The sequence below is a fragment of the Trachypithecus francoisi genome, unplaced genomic scaffold, assembly GCF_009764315.1.
Source record: "Trachypithecus francoisi isolate TF-2019V2 unplaced genomic scaffold, Tfra_2.0 Lachesis_group14, whole genome shotgun sequence".
NCBI lineage: Eukaryota > Metazoa > Chordata > Mammalia > Primates > Cercopithecidae > Trachypithecus > Trachypithecus francoisi.
This window is the reverse complement of record NW_022681459.1, coordinates 18,904,040-18,924,853: the sequence shown is the minus strand read 5'-3', so window position 1 is coordinate 18,924,853 and position 20,814 is coordinate 18,904,040. Positions and strand designations below refer to the sequence as shown.

Below are 20,814 nucleotides of genomic sequence, written 5' to 3'. Positions count from 1 at the left end.
ATAGGAAAATCTCTGATGGAGCCAGAGGCTCAGAGGACAGAGCAGAAAGATAGTTTTGTTTTCACTTGACTAGAAGATACATGGAAATAGGTGGAAGGTTTAAGTTATTCTTTAATACTAGTGAAAATCTGTTCAGGAAATACTGGGTGTTTCATGATCCTTTATTTTTTATACATTCCTGTGGTTAAGAACATGGACTCTAGAACCAAATGTGTCTGAGTTGAATCCATCCCTGCCATTTACCAAGAATGTGATCTTGGGCAAGCTGTCTTTGCTTTTCTCATTTGTAAAATGGGAATAATAATAGTATCTACTTGTAAATGGTTGTGAGAACTACATAAGCTAGTATAAATAGAGTACTTCTGACAGTGCCTGGCACACAGTGTGCATTCTTTTACATGTTTCTATTGTTGTTAATTTAAATAATTCCTATTTCTAAAATTAGCATAGGAATTTCTTTAATAACTGTGCTAGGTTTTTATAATCAACATTTTTCGTTTCTAGATTTGAAGTTACAAACTGAAAATGGTAAACTCTTGTTAAATTTCTTTCACTCTCACAGATTGGAAAGGAATTCCTAAGAAGCCTGAAAATGAAGTTGCTCAAAATGGAGGTGCTGAAACCTCACACACAGAACCAGTATCACCCATACCTAAACCGTTACCTGTGCCTGTCCCTCCTATTCCTGTTCCTGCACCTATAACAGTGCCCCCTCCACAGGTGAGGATATTGGGACATGACTTAAACTTGAAGTGCCCGAAAGGTCCCTTTGTAGATATATGTCTGAATTCAGAGTAAAAACATGAGTACATATATGTGCATATTAATTTTTCATGTTTTGTCAGATTTAAAGTTTATATTCTTTTCATAATTTTTGTTTTTGTTATTGGAGACAGTCTCTCTGTTCCCCTAGCTGGAGTGTGGTGGCGCGGTCTCGGCTCACTGCAACCTCCGCCTCCCAGGTTCAAGCCGACCCTCTTGCCTCAGCCACCTGAGTAACTGAGATGACAGGCGTGTGCCACCACACCCGGCTAATTTTTATATTTTTAGTAGAGGCGGGGCTTCACCATGCTGGCCAGGCTGGTATCAAACTCCTGACCTCAAGTGATCTGCCTGCCTTGGCCTCCCAAAGTGCTGGGATTACAGGCGTGAGCCACAGTGCCTGGCCCGTAAATGTTTATACAACCAAAGTAAATGTATATTGTCTTACATCTACCCATCCAGATTATTCAGTATCAAGTTTCATAGGTTCTGCCTACTTTTTTTCTGAGTCTTCATTCTTCAGGGACTTTATGTTCTGAAGAAACTTGGATATGTACCCAATAAGTTGCTGCTTTGGGGGAAAGGGATTTTCCTAATTTTCACCTTGGGTGCTATCACTATGAAATTTTCAAATGGATTGAAAACTTTATAATAAATTAAATGCCATTTTTAACATGAAGATATGTTCTTACTCTAAAATATTTGCTCTCATCCAACCTGTTACTTGAAAAGAATACTAGATTCTGGTAAAACTGGGTTTAATTCTCAACTCTATTGTTTATATTCAGCAGTACGGTATTTGGCATGTAACCTAACCTCTAAGGTTCAGTTTCCTATTTGTAAATGTGCAAATTCCCTTTCCTGGCCTTGGCATTCCTCATATGTTAGAGTTGTTTTGAGGGTTAAATGAGATAATATGTGTTAAGTACTCAGTATGTTTTTTGTCACGTCATAAGAGCTGAAAAATGAAAAACCCTTTGAAAATTATAAGAACTTGACCCATAGTTATATGTGTGATCTACTAGATTTTTCTTTTCTTCCTTCCTCAGTTTCTCACATTAAATCTGAATCAGATAAATCTGAGCTATCACAAAAATCTGAATTGTGTCTTCATTTTCTCAATATGAGGGGAAAACTGTATGCTTTGCTACATTCTTAGCTGTGATTTAAATGGACTCCCCTAGTTGGCAAACCCTTCAGTTGACCTTCTGGATATGCCCTTCCAGTGCAGGTTCTAAACAAAATTCAATGTGTGTCAGCACTCATTTACAGAAACCTGCCTACTCTGTTAAATAGCGGTCCCCAACCTTTCCGGCACCATTTCCATGGGGGCATGGAGGATGGTTTCAGGATGAAGCTGCTCCACCTCAGATCATGAGACATTAGTTAGATTCTCATAAGAAGTGCCCAAGCTAGATCCCTCACGTGTGCATTTCACGAAAGGGTCCATGCTCCTATGACAATCTCATGCTACCACTGGTCTGACAGGAGGCAGAGCTTAGGCAGTGGTACTTGCTTGCCCACTGCTGTGCGGCCCATTTCCTAACAGGCCATAGACTGATACCCTGACTGGGGGTTGTTAAAATTTATCTTTTTAAAAAAAAAAAAAAGCTAACATTTGTTGGGTATTTAAGTGCCAGGCACCAGCACTTAGTATGTATTAACTCATGTAATCTGCATAATTGTGTGTGGTTGGCACTTTCCCATTTTAGAGAGTTTAAATAGCTTGCTCGAGGTCACACAGCTAACTAAAGTGGGTGGGAGAAGCAGGCAATTTGGCTCCAGGACCTGTAATCTTAGCCATTGTGTAAATTGCCAAGTAGCCTGTCTTAAAGCTGTGTTGCTGAGAGTACCATGGAACATTTTTAAATGTATTATATAATGTCAGAACACTGATGAAATATAGTGTGAATTTACTGTCATAAAGTAGAGAGCAGGACTTTGATTTCTTTTTTTTTTTTTTTTTTGAGATGGAGTCACGCTCTGTCGCCCAGGCTGGAGTGCAGTGGTTCAATCTCGGTTCACTGCAACCTCCACCTCCCGGGTTCAAGCGATTCTCCTGCCTCAGCCTTCGGTGTAGCTGGGATTACAGGCACTTGCCACCACACCCAGCTAGCTAATTTTTGTATTTTTAGCATAGACAGGATTTCACCATGTTGGCCTGGCTGGTCTGGAACGCCTGACCTTAGGTGATCCACCTGCCTCGGATTCCCAGAGTGCTGGGATTACAGGTGTGAGCCACCACACCTGGCCCACAGCTTTGATTTCTATCAGTTGGTACGAATAGAAGTTACCACCTGTTATTTAATGAATTTACTGGTCTATAATAAGCACAAATTAAGAAACATCTATTTTTTTCACCAGTATGCTCTTTTACCTGTGCTTACTATATGGACAGGAGGGTGTCTGGATAGGTAGTTTATTCTTCTGTCTTTCTTTCTAGGTCCCGCCACATCAACCAGGTCCACCTGTAGTTGGTGCTCTCCAACCACCTGCTTTCACGCCTCCTCTGGGAATTCCACCTCCAGGCTTTGGTCCTGGTGTTCCTCCTCCGCCTCCTCCTCCACCATTTTTGCGCCCAGGATTCAACCCAATGCATTTACCACCAGGTACACTAAATTGTCTGTGAACATACTTTAGAGCCTGCGATGAAGTGATACAGCATAAGTTGACATTATTTTTCTTATTCTAGGTTTTCTTCCTCCTGGACCCCCACCTCCTATAACTCCACCAGTATCCATTCCTCCTCCTCACACTCCACCAATAAGCATCCCAAACTGTAAGCATGTTTTTTTCTTTGTGTTTGCTTATCCTCTTGGAGCTGGGTGTAGGAGGGAGAGTGAACCGGTAATAGGGTCTATAGTATAGCAGAAGAATGTTGACCGGGAGATAATTAATTATTCAGCTTCACATGTTGATATAATTATATTCCTTAGCCACTATCGCTGGTATAAATGAAGACACTACAAAAGACTTATCTATTGGAAATCCCATTCCAACAGTGGTGTCTGGGGCTAGAGGAAACGCCGAGTCTGGTGACAGTGTGAAAATGTATGGCTCTGCTGTGCCACCTGCTGCACCCACGAATCTGCCCACCCCTCCTGTAACCCAGCCTGTTTCACTTCTTGGTAAGTTATTTTTTTTTATCATTAGTTTTCCTTGCCCCACCCTCCCTCACCCCCCACCCATCCCCAAGTTAGGTTTTTTAAAAAACAATGTTAATTTTGGTAAAATTTTCTCCAAGACTGGCTTTTTGGGTTGTTTTTTTGGTTGTTTTTGAGGAAGATCTTCCTCTTAAAGTCAAATATGTGTACTTGATCTTTACCAAGAGATACTCTCAAAGACAAAATCATGTTTGTCTGTCTTGAATAAAAGTTTGGATCTTCACATCCTTATTTGGTATAGAAAAATGATTAAAGTAATCTCTGTGCAAAGGAATTGGTACAGAGTTTGTAATTCACTTAACCGTAGTCTCTTCCCAGCTTTTAAAGAGATATTTCTTTAAACAGCATAGGTTTTTCTCTGTCTGGACCAATTATTATCCATCTGAAACCCCAGGACTTGGGTAGCATTCTTTGTGGGCTAGCACAGAAATCATCTTTGGTACATTCCAATAAAATGGCTTTGTTTTCTGAGTAACAGTTGCACAGCCTGAGGTACCACTTTCCCACTCACTCAGTTTACTTGGCTGGAGTTTATCTGTTGTACTTTTTACCCACAACTTCAATACTATGATCAAGGGCAATGTAACTTAGATCTTTTATATCTTTAAGAGGGCTTACTCTTGCCTGCTTAAGTTATGAATAAATACATCACATGCTTGTTATAGTAGACGATCTTTTAAATTAACAAATTGTTACATTTGAGGCGGTATTGCCAAATATAATGAACACTTGAATCCCCTAATTGGAAGTTAATATCCTGAGAGTATTACAGTGTTCTAGTCCTGTGAGCCTATAGTATTTTTCAAAGGTAAATGCATATGCCTGTTTACTTTCATCATCTGAGTTGTTTCAGGAAAGAACCCATTGATTATTTCTGAGATGTAGGACTATGAGACATTGGTTTGTAATGGAGGACTTTTACTTTTCACCTATGCTATTCAGTACTGTTGGAATTTTTTATTTTTTGCATGTACTACATTTATAATAAAAAATCAATTTGCTTTTAAATGGTATACTGTATTCTGCCCTCCCCTAGACGAAGGTTAGGCTGATAATAGCCTTGATTTTATTTCCCTTAGTACACAGATTGGGTAATGGTAAAAGAGGATTTGGGATTAAAATTTATCACAAGTGATACAGGAGTGTAGTCACCATAATGATGGAAAATGATTTGTTTAATGAGGAAGTTGCTTAAGAGGTCTACTTTCCAATGGAAGTCATATCATAGAAGGAACATTGGACTAGGAACCAGGGAACATGTTTGCATCTGTTTTGTTATGCTTTTCCTCCATATTAACATGATTGCACAAGAATCACAGAATCTGGGTAGTTTTCTGTTCAACCCCTTCTCTTCACATCCCACATGCCCACACACACACACACACACACACACCCGTGATTATGAATCCTAGTCTAAGGTCCATGGATGTTAGACTACCTGAAACTATTTACAAAATTGCTGCATTTCTGTTTTTTACTGGGCTTAATACATTTATTGAATGAGTGAAAAGATCTCTTGAACTCCAGAAGTTTAATAACCACTGCTTTCAAACAACCCTGAAGAGTAGTAAGTAACTTGCCTGTGATTTAACATTTAGGTCTTGAAGACCCTGCCTGTTATTTCTTTTCACTACTGAACATACAATTTAACTTCTGCATCCAACATGTGAAACCAAACACAGATGAGAAGTTGGTGAGCTTGGAAAAACATAGTAAGCTAGGCATGGCTAGAAAAGTAATTAAACTCTCATCACCTGACATACTGTTTGCGTGTCCATCTTCTTCCCACTAGATGGACCCATGAGAGGGGGAACATTTGTTACATGAGTGGGTGGTTCTCAATGCAGGACTGTTCATATTTTACCTCTGATGATTATCTTCATTCTAAAACAAAATTTTAAAATTGAAGGCTATTCTAAATCCAGAAGGGTTTAGAATTTGATAAGAAAAGTGAAAACAGTTTGGTTAAAATAAGCACTTTGAACTAAAATGCAGCAGGTTAGTTCCAGTCATGAGAAAGAAAGCCTTCCATGTGCCTTCAGTCAGCAGTCTTGAAAAGAATATCACAGGAATTTTGACCTTATAGAGGAATGAGTTTTAAATGTGTATGTAAGCTGAGAAGGGTTCATCCAAGACTAACCAGTTTTATCATTTTGATAAAGGAATGTGGTAACCACACTGCAGTATTGCAGTACTAAAGGATCAGTAATTAGGTTGGGATAATCAAGTGATGGAATCCCAGAACTAAGATGCTTTGGTATTTCCTCTTGGTGTTCTAATGTTTTAAGATAATAAAAGGAATTGTTATGCTCCCCAGAAAACTGTAAGTCTAGAAGTTGATACTAAACTTCAGTTTTCTCATCTGTAAAGGTGGATAAAAATGACAGACACAATGGTGTCATGATGATTTAATGGGCTAACATATATAAGACACTTGATTTGGGGCCTGCTGTAGCGCAGGCACTTAGTGAATGGCGGGTGCTTATATTACAGGTAAGAAATGTCATAATGGTATTTATAACACCTAGGGAAGAATATCTTTTGCAATTTTAAAATTATATTACTTCAGCTGTGATTCGTTTTAAATATTGGCAGACAGAGGAAGCAAACTTTTTCTTTTTGAGACGAGTCTCACTCTGTCGCCAGGTTGGAGTGCAGTGGCGCAGTCTCATCTCACTGCAGCCCCCGCCTCCCGAGTAGCTGGGACTACAGGCGTGTGCCACCATGCCCAGCTAAGTTTTGTATTTTTAGTAGAGATGGGGTTTCACCATGTTGGCCAGGATGGTCTTGATCTCTTGACCTTGTGAGTGACTGCATCCAGCCTACTTTTTAGGAAAAAAAATTTATCTTGACATAGTTGCCTCACATATTTTCAAGATAGATTAGATCATAAATTTACACATATTAAAGTTCCATCATTTGGCTTAATGAGAAAATGTGTCAGTTTAGTGATAAATAGCACACCTACTAGATACCTATAGTTTTTCCAGTGAGTGAGACTTAACTGAGTTCTTGGACCTAAATTTGTGAAATGTGGCAATATTTTTAAAGTAGTAGGTGCCACACAGTTGTTCAGTGGGTCTCCAAAAATTCTGTAGTGAAGCCTGATTATACTGGAAAGAGGCAGTGGTGCCTTAAGGATGGTTTGGTTGTATCATCAGACTTAAGTGCGGGTGTTAGTTTGGGAGTAATTAGTTGAGTTGTACTACTGAATTGGGAGGGAATAAAACCAACTTTTAGAGATTTTGATTCTTTCAGTAATACTGATAATCTGAAAATATAAAATTACTTGATGCACAATAATAATTCATTATGACTTGATTTTAAAGAAATCTCACACAGCAAAATAGCTACCATGGTGGGAGTTTCATAAAAGCTAAAGATAACATTCTACAGTTGTTGGTCCCTTAGGAGAGAAGTAATATTAAAAATGATAGCAATTCAGTTCATTCTCTTTACTGTGTGTTTGTGTTTACTTTTCAAAAACTTTTGTATAACATGTATTTCTAATATGTACAGCCTATTTTTATTAAAAAGTTCATTGTAAAATGTAAAGTTTGGGTTACTTTGGTGTTCCAAACAATAAAAAAGAATACACAAAAAAATGTTTGTTTGTGTTACCTATCTCTACTGTGTTACCAGTATATCCAAAATATCTTCTCAAGCAAAAACTGTTCTAGGTCGAACTCATTCCTTTTATGGGAAATTAAAGCCTCTTTCTTGACAAGTATATTTATTCATTAATTATCAATATGAAGAGATTACCGCCAGTTTTTGTCACACTACTGTAGCTGATGGTAAAATTTATAAATAAGAATTGGGTATTTGTAAGATCACTTCCTACTTGTAATTTTTGTTACCAAAGGTTTTAAAGCAAGAGTCACAAGCTGGTGGCCTGTGGCTGAATTACTAGGCAGTGGTGTGATGCACTGCAGTCCTGGCATGGCTTCAGTAGACATTTGAGTTGGTGATTCCAGATTTGGACACCTCAGGAAATTGTGGGGACAGAATTGGTTTATGAATTACATTTAAACAAGCATAAATGTTTTTATGCTATCGTTATGATCCCTGAAACTGCCTAGAAGATGAGTAACTTTGCCAGCAATATCAATATCCAATATCAGTTGGAATTTGATTTTGATGATTTCACTTAAGTTTGGATTTCTTTGCATAGTTTCTGTCTAGAATTATAGATTTTTTAATAGCTCATTTTTAGCAATATTATTAGAATATTAAAGCACCAGTCTACTAGTAATGCACTAGTTAGCCACTGACATTAAAAGGAAGCCTGAAGAAAATTGTAGAAAGTAGAATTTTTAAAAAACAATTTTTGTGTTTTAATTTTGTTTGAACTTTAATGTTTGGTTACATTAAATTATAAGCTAGAGTGATATGTCAGGTATTTGATTTGGTACCCAAAAAGCCTGTTTACTTATCCTGTAAAAGTGTTCTTTGAAAGCTTTAAAATATTTGAATTGGCACTCTAATTATTGTATTATGTTATTCCACTAGTGTTATATAGTAGAAATGGTTCTTAAATACAAATTACAGTACCTTCAACTTAGTATATAACATTGTTCATTGGATACAGTGGATAATGCAGAATAGTGATTAATCTACAACAAATGTTTGACATGGATATGAATTTACACATGAGCATACCATAGTTTCTCACAAGGCAAAGCACTTCAAATGAAACATGGAGAAAGTCTTGCAGAAAACCTTGAAATGTTTTAACACATGGTCTCCACTTCTCCTGGGCTGTCACTTCCTAGACTGCTCTAGAGTGCAAGTCTGAAGAATGTCTTAAATTTAAATCTCTCTGAGGGACCTCTTGAGGAAGGTAGGAGCGGTAGTAACTCTGGGCTCTAGATTGATTCTGGTAGACAGTTAATTGCTGTAAAGAATTTCAGGTAAGATTTTTTTCTAGCTAATATTGAAAATAAAATTGCCTACAGATAATCTCATTCAGTGATAGAAAGTTAATTTTAGATTTCAAATTTATTGACTCTAATAGTGAAATTTTAACTCATAGCTATTGTACTTTGTCAATTATAGTAATATACTTAGTAATTATTATTATACTAACTGAAATTCCAAAAAGCAAATCTGTAGGAAGTTGACCATACAGAGCCTGCTGTACATTATTTTGAAAAAACCAAGCATTTAAAAAAGATAATTATTCTCCAATTTCACTTGTAATTCTGTTTTTCATGTATTAGATGTTATCAAAACATAATGTACCCTTATGCCAAAAATAGATGAGTCACATCTCAGTATATCTGCACTATGTATTATTGAAAACTCAAATTTCTCTTAAGAATCTCTTGCTAATATTCTAAGCATCATTTTTAAAATATAATCTTAATGTATAATATGATCTGAAAGATGCTTTTTCTCATTCTTTGAAAATTAGCTCCTTATTCTTCCATTTTCCCCAGCTCTCAGAACATAGTGCCTTCCATAAGAACAGCCTAGGAGTGTTTGCAGAATAAATAGGCCTAAATGTTATTGGTGAATCTAGGCAAAGGAAATAACATGTTGGTTGTACTGTGATTTCAGTTTTCTGCAGGTCTGAAATGAAAAAAGGAAAATACTTGATGATTTAAAAAATACCTAGGGATATATGCTTAGGGATCTTCAGGCATTGATGAAAGAGATGAGTGGTTGATACATCTTTTTCTTCATGTGGGAAAATTTTCATTTTGAATTCATGCAAAATGCTACAGTGACATTCTGTAGAGATCAAATCAAAATGGTGGAACTGCAAAAAGGAACAGAAAAGGAGGTTGAAAGAAAACTGCATCCTTTCTCAAGGTCAAGTCCTCCTAGGTTTATGCTGGAAAGATTCTTAACACCCTGGGAAAAGACCTGGACCTTGTAGCCTCTATTCTTAATCCCCTGCGAGGTATCTTCTCCTCGATGAGTTTGGTCATCACCTCTGCAAACACCATTCATATGTTCAATAAATAACTAATCAATAACCATTGTGTGCCAGGCACCAGAGGTACTGGAAATACCAGAATGAACAAAACCTGTCTTTCTGGAGTTTATGTTTTTGCAGACCTGGGCTAATAATTTAACATGGAGATGTTTCTGTGAAGAGAGTAAAACAGGACAGGCAATTTCAGGGTGTAACACGGATGTGTACAATTTTAAATATGATTGCTAGGGAAGGCATCTGAACCAGTGGTGAAGAGAATACCCTCATGTAAATACAGAGGAAAGGAATGTAGAGTGAGGACCAAAGGAAAGGGCCTGAATTGAGATGGAGCATGGGTTGTTGAAGGACCACAGTGGGAAGGGAAAGCAAAGGGAAGAAAGTGGCAGGAGATGAGCTTAGAAAAGATTGTTGAGCACTAGGCCTTGAGTGCAGTGGGAAATGGTGTAGTCTTTTACCTACGCCATGATCTGATTTACCGTTTTTAAAGTATTACTGTGGCTGTTAGAGAAACAGACTCTAGAAGATGGTAAGAGTGGAAAGGAGACCCATTCTGATGCTGTTGCAGCAGATGAGATGGGAGCTAGCCCACGTTGGGCTGGTGCAGCGGTAGGTGATAAGTGTTTAGGGCCTGAATATATTTTGAAGATAGAGCCTTCAGAATTGCCATATTATGTAAATACGAATGTGAAAGAGAGTCAAGAATAACTCAAGTTTTTTATGTGAGCAACTGGTAGATGTAATTGCCATTCCTGTGATGCGCAAATCTGTAGGAGTGGGTTTGAGGGGAGCCTATCAAATTAAAATGTTGGATATTCTAACTTTGATACCCAGGTACAGAGGTCAGGTAAACTACTGGTAACATCTAATAGAGATGTAAATTCTGGCATCTTTAGCAGATAAAGATAATATTTAAAGCCACAGGAGCCTGTAAGATTACCTAAGGAGAGAATGTAAATAGAGAAGTGGTGAGAGGTCTGAGGACAAGAATTCTTCAGCATTTGGCAGCTAAGAATATGATGCTGAGAGCTAAGACATAGTTCCACGTGCCAGAAACTCTTCAGCAGTTTGTATATATTAATCATTTAAGCCTTGCAGCCCTCAGGGTTATCTTCGTTTTATAGATGGGGACACGGAAACACTTGGAGATGAAATAACCTTACGAGGGTCATGTAGCTGCAAGTAGCAATGTTAGAATTTGAGGTAGTCTCACTCCAACAGGAGCCTGTGCTTTTGACCACTATCTATACTGTATTCTCCAGCAAAGGACACTGAGAAGATACAGCCCGTGGGCTAGGATACAAGTGTAGAGGGAGATAAATCTGGAAGCCAAGTATAGTTTCTAGGCAGGAAAGAGGGAAAGAGAGGTGAATTATCAGGTGATGCTGATGGATGAAGAAAGAGGGCTGCGACTTGGCAGCTGGATTTAGCAAAGTGAAGGCCCCTGGTGACCTTGAGAAAAGTGCTTTCATTGGATTGATGAATTCAAATCCCAGTTATATAGGGTCATCAGAGAATGGGAGATGAAGGATACAATTAGGATTTTGAACATCTCAGGAGATTTGCTATAGAGGAGAACAGCAAAATCGGGTGATATCTGAAAGGAGATGCAGGGTGAGGGAGTTTCTCGTTTTTGTTCTTGTTTCTGAAAGATGGACAAAAACTACGGCATACTTACTATTGGGAAGCCCAGTAGAGGGGAACGTGTTGGTGCAAGCAAGAAGGGCTGTGTACTAGGTTGTGCTGTAGGTGAGAGGGGATAGATCCAGGATACGAACAGTGGGTGTAACCGTTGGAGCACGGGCGGTCACAGACAGTAGGACTAATGTGGATTCAGGTGCAAGTAAATTGGTAGATTTGGTGGCATGTGGGTGGATGAAAAAGTCTTTTTCTAAAGACCTTTTTTTAAAAATGATAAGCCAACTAGGGTAACTAAAATATGGTATATTCATGTAATGGAATATTAGTAATAAAAAATGAAGGACTTAAACATGCAACATGGGTGAACCTTGAGAAGATACACCAAACGAAAGTCAGTCACACAGGACCACATATTTTATGATTCCATTTATACAAAATGTTAATAGGCAAATCCACAGAGACAGAAAACATTATGTGGTTGCTTGGGGCTGGGACAGATGAGGGCAAAGCTGGGAAACAGATGGCCTGTGGTTGCAGGATTTCCTTTTAGGGTAATAAAAATGTTCTAAAGTTGATTGTGATAGTTGCCCAATTCTGTGAATATACTAAACCCATTGAATTGTACATTTATGTGGGTAAATTACAGGCTGTGTGAATTTTACCTTACTAAAATTACCAAACAACTAAGAGTAGACAGGATTAAGGAGAAACTTGAACATGTGTCCTCATCCAGGACATGAGAATGTGGATTGACTAGGAAAATGTTAAGATTACTGGCCAGAATGAAGGGTGCACTTGGGTTGTAGTTAGGAAAATTTGAAATGAGAGCGGTCAGCATACTTCACGTCCAGTTGGAGATAAGGCAGAAGAGTTGCATTTAAAACCAGTGTTGGGGATTTCCCAGGCAGATATGGTGAGGGAGAGCCATGGACTCCAAAGCAGGTAAGGAGGAAAATAAAAACATGAAGGGCCTTGGCAGTGGGGGGTCATGAGCCTGGTGGGATTGAAGATTGTTTGGGGAAAGGAGATATGGAGAGAATAATCTGCAAAGAGGAGAAGCGGGTAAAGAGTAGGGTACTTGAAACTGGGAATTTGGAAGTAATGAAATTACTTTATTAGTGATCAAACATCTGGAGCTCCTAGAGGTGGTGGCTCTGGTAGAATGGAAGATAGGGTTGTTGACCAAAACAGGTAGAAGAACTGACTCGTTCTTCTTTCTGTAAAGATCTCACTGAAATTTTGCATCCTCTGCAACTGATGCAGTTGGTCACTCCCACAGTATTTAAATCAGACGTTATACATTCTATGTTTTATATCTGTCTCCCTGACTGCATACACTCTGGTCCTTGACAGAAAGCCACCCTATTCATTTATATGCCTTTTGTATCCCTTATGCACATTTTCCTGAGATTTCAGGGTCCACATTGGACTCCGACTATGAAATCAACCTTCCTTTCTCCCACCTCCCCCATAGCCCTTTAATGTACTTGTTCTTTATTTCACACCATTTCAGGCATCTTTGCTGTAGATGGCAATGGTGTCTCCCCACCCCCTTTTTAAATTGTAAAACAACTTTTTTGGATCATCGTAGGAAATATTTATAGATTCTTGGTTATTTTTAGTTAAATTCCAGTGTGTTTTCTATACTTCTCAAATTTGAATTTAGGCACTTAGAGCTGACACTCTTTTGGTCTGTCCTAATGCCTTACTGTATTAAAAAATTGTTTCCCAGGTCTGAGCCCTTTTTTGTTTCACCTGTATTCCAAGAACACCATCACTCTTCTGATCTTGCGTTGACAGCTGCATCTGCTCAGTTAAGGCAGAGAGCTGTGTTCCTTCATCGCTTAAACCCCATCCTTCCTGTCCACTAAATGTCTTCTGTGTCCTCCATCTCTAGCACCTCTCTTTCACTTCAGTCTCTTGTCATTATCGCTGTCACTGCTGGATTCTCCGAAATGGCATTCCCCTCTTGGCTATCCTGTACACTACTTGCTAGAAGCATCTATCAAAAACAATCATAGAATCATTTATCCCTGCTAAAAATTCCTTGGTTTTCTGCACCACTAGAGGTCGAAGTCCAGGTTCCTCTATGGCATATAGGGCCTCTGAATTGCCCTGACTTACCTCTTTCAAACCTCATCTGTATTTTCTCCTTAGTTTTCATCAAAAGTCATTTTGTTGTGGTTCTCTGAACCACACACACCACTGCTTTACCTTGCTATGCCTTTTCAAAAGCTGCTAGTAATGTCTTGATAGTAATGTCCTTCCTTAACTCACTAGCCTTGTCTCTTTTCCTTTGAGATCCAGTTCAGACACCCCCAATGACTGCCGCTCAGATTCACACACCAGCTTTATGAGTCCCACCTCTATACCACCATGCTAGCTTGTGCCATCTCCTGCAGCAATTGAAATTTGTCTGTTTCTACCAAACTTTGTCCCTTTTTTGAAGAAAAGGACTATTAAGTGACTTAATAGATAATTCAGATATATAATACGTAATGTGAATGAATTGGGTTTTTAAACATTTACAACTTTAGAAAACTTGTCAGTGGTATCGCACATCATATTTCCAGATAAAATGAATAATTGCTTTGAATGCCCTTTTCACCTGGGTAACTCACAATATACTCCGATGGTTTATGCCTAATGCCAGCTTTCCTAGTAAGGAGTTCCTAGCTAGCATGCTTGCCAAAGTCTTCTGCCACCTAATGTGTTTTTAATATACCTAATTATAAAAGCATTACATGTCCACTGCAAAAGGGAAAAAAAGGAACTACAGATAAAAAAATTTTTTTTGTGGTCTGAAGGCCATCTGGGGCTATGGGCATATTCTATCAGAAATCGATCAATTTAGTTGGCTCTCAGAGGTTTAAAAGGAAACCCAGCTGGCTACATCTTTTTAGCTTTATTTACGAAGAAGTAAATATTTTAGTTAAATTATATTTACAAGAGGTGAAGCCTATAATAATATTGGGGTTGAGGGATAGAAGGATGATGGGGGAAAGGGATTTGAGTGTATAATGTTTTAAGCAGATCCCACACAAATATCCACATGTATCAAATAGGCAATTCTTTATAAAAATTGTGCTTTTATATGAGGTTTATGATTATTGTAAATTTTAACCCTGTTAAAATACACCCTCAAATGAATGCTGTAAAGTACCTAAGAGATGTAGTCCTTCAGACTGGGGATTGTATTTTATCATCAGGGCCCATTTTCTCTCTGTAAGTTGAGATGGCTTTGCATCCTTTGGCCACTGTCAGATACTTGAGGACGCCAGGTCATGGGGCAATCATGAGTAGGACCTTCCCATTGCCCTTCAGGAATCACTCTCCTTTTGAAGACTCATCTCAACTAAATTCTCTTGTTATAATAAGATGCTTTGAAACTGTTTCTTCCGTTTTTCTGGTGTTATTTTAAAATTTGGCACGGCCACTTGAACCTATAGATAGGCACCAGAATGTGCTGCACTGACCTCTGTAACAGTAAACTTTGGTCATTTTAGTCCTGGAAAACAAATCTTTCCTAATAAAAGGTGATCAGAAAGTAAAGTTCTGTTTGTTTCAGGTGTTTCTGTATAATGATCCCTCTATTAAAAGACTGTGCCTGGGCATATACATTTTATGTTTTGGACTAAATTTCACGGGTGTTGGAACTACACTATACCTTTACAAAGTGAAAGCAAGGACGTATGCTTCTTTTACCCCAGTGTATGGTATATACTCAGTAAATATTTCCCAGATGATGTGAAGAATGTTTTATTTCTGTCTGAGATAAGGTGTAGCTGGTGTCCTGTACGTGTTCATTGTCTGGGATTTTCCCAGAGAGTCTAAAGAGCCTGTGAAGAGTCATCACCTCATCCATTTCACAATTTCTGGCGTTTTTGCTATGGTAGTCAGCATTTCCCAACTTTAGACCTGACGTGAAAGCTCAATGTATTTTTTTCCAGTTACCAAAGTACTTGAGTTTAAACTATAGCGGGTGTTGAAGAAGCAGGAGGAGTTAAGATTTTAATTATCGGCCGGGCGCGGTGGCTCACGCCTGTAATCCCAGCACTTTGGGAGGCCGAGGCGGGCGGATCAGGAGGTCAGGAGATCGAGACCATCCTGGCTAACACAGTGAAACCCCGTCTCTACTGAAAAAAAAATACAAAAAATTAGCCAGGCGTGGTGGCAGGCGCCTGTAGTCCCAGCTACTCGGGAGGCTGAGGCAGGAGAATGGCGTGAACCCGGGAGGCGGAGCTTGTAGTGAGCCGAGATGGCGCCACTGCACTCCAGCCTGGGCGACATAGCGAGACTCCATCTCAAAAAATAAAATAAAATAAAAAGATTTTAATTATCAGAAATGGAAAATGTTGTGTTTATTTTTTGCAAAATCAAATGTTTAGTATTAGGATTTATTACTTTTCTAAATAGATATGCAGAATAATAATTTCACAGCTACAGGAGCCAAACACTGAACTCACTCTTAAGTGTTCTATTTGATCTCAGCAAGTGGCAGGTATTATTACTATGCCCATTTTATAAGCCAGAATACTGAGGCACATGTCTGAGATTATATTTCACCGAACATAATATATTCCTCTTTAAACATTTAGAAGAAGATATTTTTGTTTATGTAAATACCAAAGCTGGTGAGTCTTTATGTTAAAAGAGTTATAAACTAGTTTACATACCTTTTCAGGTCCACTTTAGTGCTAAAGTGTGACAAGTACTATTGGACAACACGTTGTGGGTAGCAAAAACTAAAGTAGAAGTTCTTGTTTGGCATGATATAATTATTAGTACATAAAATCTAGAAACAGGACTTTTGCTAAATTTGTGGAAGTAGGTCAGAAGAAGTTTATTCAAATTATAAACCTAAATAACATGATGTTGGGGAAGAAAGTAACTAGTACTAAAGTATTGGTCATTTTTCTGTCAGTGTCACCCAAGTATTTTTCTTGCCATAACTTGCTCAAAGACCTTTCTGCAGCACATGGGTAAACAGCATATTCTTAACAGTATCTGGAACATTTTCCATTATCAGAATAACTCCTTTCAGTCATAGTAGTATGGTATTTGTCTTGTAATATTTATATTTGCAAAGGAATAAATTGAGAGATTCCAGTGCTTTTGTTACCTAAGTGGTGAACCCCAAGCAGAAAAAGATAGGTAGTTGAACTGACGTGACTCTTATATCAGTATGAGCAAACCCTCATGTAGATGGGAAAATAAAACCCAAGAAGTCACTGTTACTTCAGCAGCACCAACCTTACCAGACTTGCCACCTTTGGAAGAATGAATAGAAGGCGAACAGCTGAACATTGAGCATTATTCAGGTCATGATGACCTCGCAGGTTAGATATTGTACTGTGCCTTGAAAAAGGAACTGTAACAATAAACTTCACATTTGCGTATGGATCTTTGTTTTGTAGACATTAGTGTTTAATTGATGCACAGTGCATAGTAACTGCATGAGGCATTTTAATAATATGGACTAAGTGTAGCATGGAATCAAAGAGATCTTCCTCTTTACTGGGTTTTCTAGGTCAGTGATCTCATTTTTTTCTAGTAGTAAGAAGACCTAGGGTGTAAATTTTCTGTGTGCCCCTGCAGTCTGCTTAGTTAGCTTGAATAGTTACTGATGGTGAATGTTCATCTCATGAGGACTTAGCACATTGTGTTTCTGAAATGTATTTGGAGTGGGAAACAGCTTCTGATGAAAGCTACAGGAGATTTTGACATAGGCTTTGAAAATTGGTATTACCATTACTATTTTATTTTCCAGTTTATTCTGGCCCTTACTTGTATTAGATACTTTAAAAGTGTCTTTGCAGTTGCTTGCCTTAGGTTGTTACTAGGCCTCACACTGGGTTTGTGATGGGTAGACTGGCACACAGTATGAAATTTGAAGATTGTGGGTTGAATTTGATTTTGCTTTAAGCTCCACGGAACACAGCTGAAACTGGAGTGCCATCTTCTATGGTGTTGACATTTTTATTTTTGTCGTCTTTTAGGCACTCAAGGAGTTGCTCCTGGTCCTGTAATTGGACTTCAGGCACCATCTACTGGTCTTCTTGGCGCCCGGCCCGGTCTCATCCCGCTCCAGCGCCCTCCGGGAATGCCCCCACCTCACTTACAGCGGTTCCCTTTGATGCCGCCCCGTCCCATGCCACCGCACATGATGCACAGAGGCCCGCCGCCAGGACCAGGGGGCTTTGCGATGCCCCCACCTCATGGAATGAAAGGTCCCTTCCCACCGCATGGCCCCTTCGTTAGGCCTGGTGGAATGCCAGGGCTCGGGGGCCCAGGGCCAGGCCCAGGGGGTCCTGAAGACAGAGACGGAAGGCAACAGCCGCCGCAACAGCAACAGCAACAGCAGCCGCAGCCGCAGCCGCCCCAGCAACAGCAACAGCAGCAGCAGCAGCAGCAGCCGCCGCCATCACAACAGCCTCCACCAACACAGCAGCAGCCACAGCAGTTTAGAAATGATAACAGACAGCAGTTCAATTCAGGTAGAGACCAAGAAAGGTTTGGAAGAAGATCTTTCGGAAATAGGGTGGAAAATGACCGGGAACGGTATGGGAACCGTAATGATGATAGAGATAATAGTAACCGTGACAGGAGAGAGTGGGGAAGGAGGAGCCCTGACCGGGACAGGCACAGAGACTTGGAAGAGAGAAATAGACGCTCTAGTGGGCATCGAGACAGAGAGAGAGATTCTAGAGATAGAGAGTCTCGTAGAGAGAAGGAAGAAGCACGAGGAAAGGAAAAGCCTGAGGTGACAGACAGGGCAGGTGGTAACAAAACCGTTGAACCTCCCATTAGCCAAGTGGGAAATGTAGACACTGCTTCAGAACTTGAGAAGGGGGAGTCTGAGGCTGCAGTCCTAAAGCCTTCTGAAGAGTTACCTGCTGAGGCTACCTCATCCGTTGAACCCGAAAAGGATTCTGGCTCAGCAGCAGAGGCTCCTCGTTAAGAGACTGGAATTTGTGAAAATGTGACAGTGACACTTCCTGGAGTGTAGAGCTTGAGGTGTACAGATGCTGTATTATATCCGCTCCCGCTGTACTGCAGCCCCGCGCCAGCTGGTGGGGAACTGTAAGCAATTTGATTGCTTCCCTTCTATTTAAAAATAGCCACAAAATAACAAAAAATACTGAAAATATGAATAAATATTACCCTTTTTGCTGTAACTTTTTAAAAGTTTTGACTTTAAAAAGTTTACAAATCGTAATTAGAAGTGCTCTCTATTTTTTTTTTTTTAATTTAAGACAAGGTAACGGTGAAAGCTCCTCAAAACAATAGGGATGTTTTTAATAAACTCTATTTTCGTAACAAACTTTAATGTGTGCTATTCTTCCTACACTGCATTAAGGTGGAAAAGGATTGTTCACCATCAAAGTTTGAGCTGTTAATACTGTATTGGAGTCTAAATTAGACTTATTTGATGAAAATAGACATTTTATGTAGTTATTCTCACTTTCATATGTAATAGTTTTGATTTTTAGTGTTTCAGTCATAAGGTAAAGGTTAGTTGTTTTAATGTCAATTGAAAAGCTGTGTTTGCAATTCAGTCGAGATTTTTTTTTTTTCCATTGGCTTTGTGGTATATGTTGCCCTAATTAATTTGTAAGATTTTGCTGGGGGGAAAGTTAATCCCAGTGTTACATGTTGTACTATAAATTATCTGACTGCTTGGGTATTACGTTAGAAGGTTGCATGTGTGTGTGTTGTTTTTTTTTTTTTTTTCCAACCATCCCATTGAATTTTTCAAAAGGGTAAAAGAATCAAGGTTAACATTTGCAACCTAAAAGCTTTTTGTTGTTTGAGGACTTCAGTGCAACCTATTATTGTTTCCTTATATAAGCCTTGCCTGTTGCCTTTCTTTACCAGTTTTTTAATTTCCCTGCTGGGCAGAGGTAAACTGAACTTTTCCCCCACATACACTTTTCTTCTTTTGCTTCAAGTTGGTGGGTTAACTAGGAAAAATTGTTGTAGGTTATCCAAGAATTATCACATGAAGACATCCAAAGCCAAGTCAAGCCTTTATCTGAAATTGCAGGAAATCCAGTGCCAAGACCTGATGTCACACTATCCAAGTATTTATGGCCTTGAAGTTGTTTTGAATTACTTTTTAAAACTCCTGGTTTCAGTATGCTGAGCAGTTAACTTTGTCTTTGCCTTCATCCTCAGGCAAAGCTGCTTTGTTACTCTGGTTTTAAAATAATACTCAGCAGCAAGGCCTTTGGTTTGATGGGGAGAATATATCTAGGGCAATGTCCTTATATTCCTGCCTTGAGAAAATGAGAGAAAATTGTATCTGTAAATTTAAATTATACAACTTGTCCTTAATTTTACACTGGCCCACTGTGTTTGAAAGTCCTAACAAATGGCTTCTGGAAGAAAACGTGATTACCCAACATCCAGACTTGAAGGACTTACAGCCTGTAGTTCCAACTTAAAAGTATTGAGAGCATCCTATATGCACATGAAATGACTACTACTAACTGGTAGCGTGATTATATTTGAAGTTTGAAAGGCGTGAGTCTCTAATTTTTAGTTATTCCACATAGGCAACAAACTACATTAGGGAAATGTGTTAAATACTGTTTTTTAAAAATTACCGAGATTTAAAGAATGGTTGTTTTAACCACTTACTGTAAGCATATTGTTCTTTAACATAATTTTAAAACTTTGGAAACACTACAGATTTGTCTTCCCAATTTAGCTTTTCCTCTCCTACATTTGATAAAGTACGTATTTATGAACAGATTGTCACTTATTCCTGGTTTATGAGAAATAATATTCTACAATTTCCAATTGAATAGTCAAACCTGAGTTAACATTTAAAAGCATTCTCTCTCAGGTGTGTAAATACATGAGAAAGTGACTCATTTCACTAATTCGGTGTGTAAATTATTAATATTAACAGCCAGAACCCACAGTCAAACATTTCCTTGGTTCTATCTTCTAATGCTATAGATTTCTTTAAAGGGCTAAACTGTTAAGTAGGTTGTGCCAACGTCCACCCTTGAATGTAGAATTTGTGCCATTCTGGCAGGCAGATAATCTTACTAGCTAGCTGAGGCTATAACTTGCCTTTTAAACTCACTAAAAGTTATCAAATGGCTCTCTTACACCATAACGTCTTTTTAAAATGAGATACTTTATGAATCAAAATGCTAAAATGACTAAGCAAGAACATTTCCCTAAAGCTTTCAAAGGACAGCCTATTTGTCTAAGCAGAGTTGTGTTCGTATTAGCTGAAAGACCTGCTGTTTTAAAAGTACGCATTTTGATGGTCTCAAAACACTTTCAAAG

At 38.7% G+C, this 20,814-nt stretch overlaps 1 protein-coding gene across 4 annotated transcripts in view; it reads left to right on the top strand.

Annotated features, from left to right (window-relative positions):
- Nucleotides 1–19,057, top strand: part of SCAF4 (SR-related CTD associated factor 4) — a 61,782-nt gene extending 42,725 nt beyond the window's left edge. For 2 of the 4 annotated variants that reach the window (XM_033232299.1, XM_033232297.1), the window contains 5 exons: nt 563–720; nt 3,206–3,371; nt 3,455–3,541; nt 3,699–3,890; nt 17,508–19,057. In XM_033232299.1, the coding sequence (XP_033088190.1) occupies nt 563–720; nt 3,206–3,371; nt 3,455–3,541; nt 3,699–3,890; nt 17,508–18,469 (1,565 nt within the window). In that variant the 3' untranslated portion in view covers nt 18,470–19,057. The remainder of the gene's footprint in view (nt 1–562; nt 721–3,205; nt 3,372–3,454; nt 3,542–3,698; nt 3,891–17,507) is intronic. The other 2 variants (XM_033232296.1, XM_033232298.1) reach the window with 2 other exon arrangements.
- The last annotated feature ends 1,757 nt before the right edge of the window (nt 19,058–20,814 follow it).